Below are 265 nucleotides of genomic sequence, written 5' to 3'. Positions count from 1 at the left end.
CCAGAACACCTCTGGGACCCCCCCAAAATACCCTCTGGGACACCCCCAAAACCACCCAGGAACCCTCAAATCCCCTGGGACCCGCCCAAACCCTTCTGGGACACCCAGAGATCCCCAAGGACCACATGTGGACCTCCCAGACCCTCAGGGACCCCTCAGGCCCCCCCAGCCCTGCTGGGCTTGTGGCGTTGCCCCAACCTGGACGTCGATGGCGGTGATGTCCTCGACCACGCGCTTCATGACAGCGCGGACGTTGCGGGGCTCG

The 265-nt window shown here is 65.3% G+C and overlaps 1 protein-coding gene across 1 annotated transcript in view; it reads right to left on the bottom strand.

Annotated features, from left to right (window-relative positions):
- VPS51 (VPS51 subunit of GARP complex) overlaps positions 1 to 240 on the bottom strand; it is a gene marked incomplete at its 3' end in the record, with an annotated part of 1,427 nt that extends 1,187 nt beyond the window's left edge. Inside the window, exon 1 of the mRNA XM_010172855.2 lies at positions 199 to 240. Within this exon, the coding sequence (XP_010171157.1) occupies positions 199 to 240 (42 nt within the window). The remainder of the gene's footprint in view (positions 1 to 198) is intronic.
- Positions 241 to 265: the final 25 nt, after the last annotated feature.

Source organism: Antrostomus carolinensis, unplaced genomic scaffold (genome assembly GCF_000700745.2).
Source record: "Antrostomus carolinensis isolate BGI_N321 unplaced genomic scaffold, ASM70074v2 scaffold38887, whole genome shotgun sequence".
Classification (NCBI taxonomy): domain Eukaryota; kingdom Metazoa; phylum Chordata; class Aves; order Caprimulgiformes; family Caprimulgidae; genus Antrostomus; species Antrostomus carolinensis.
This window is presented reverse-complemented; position numbering and strand designations above follow the sequence as displayed.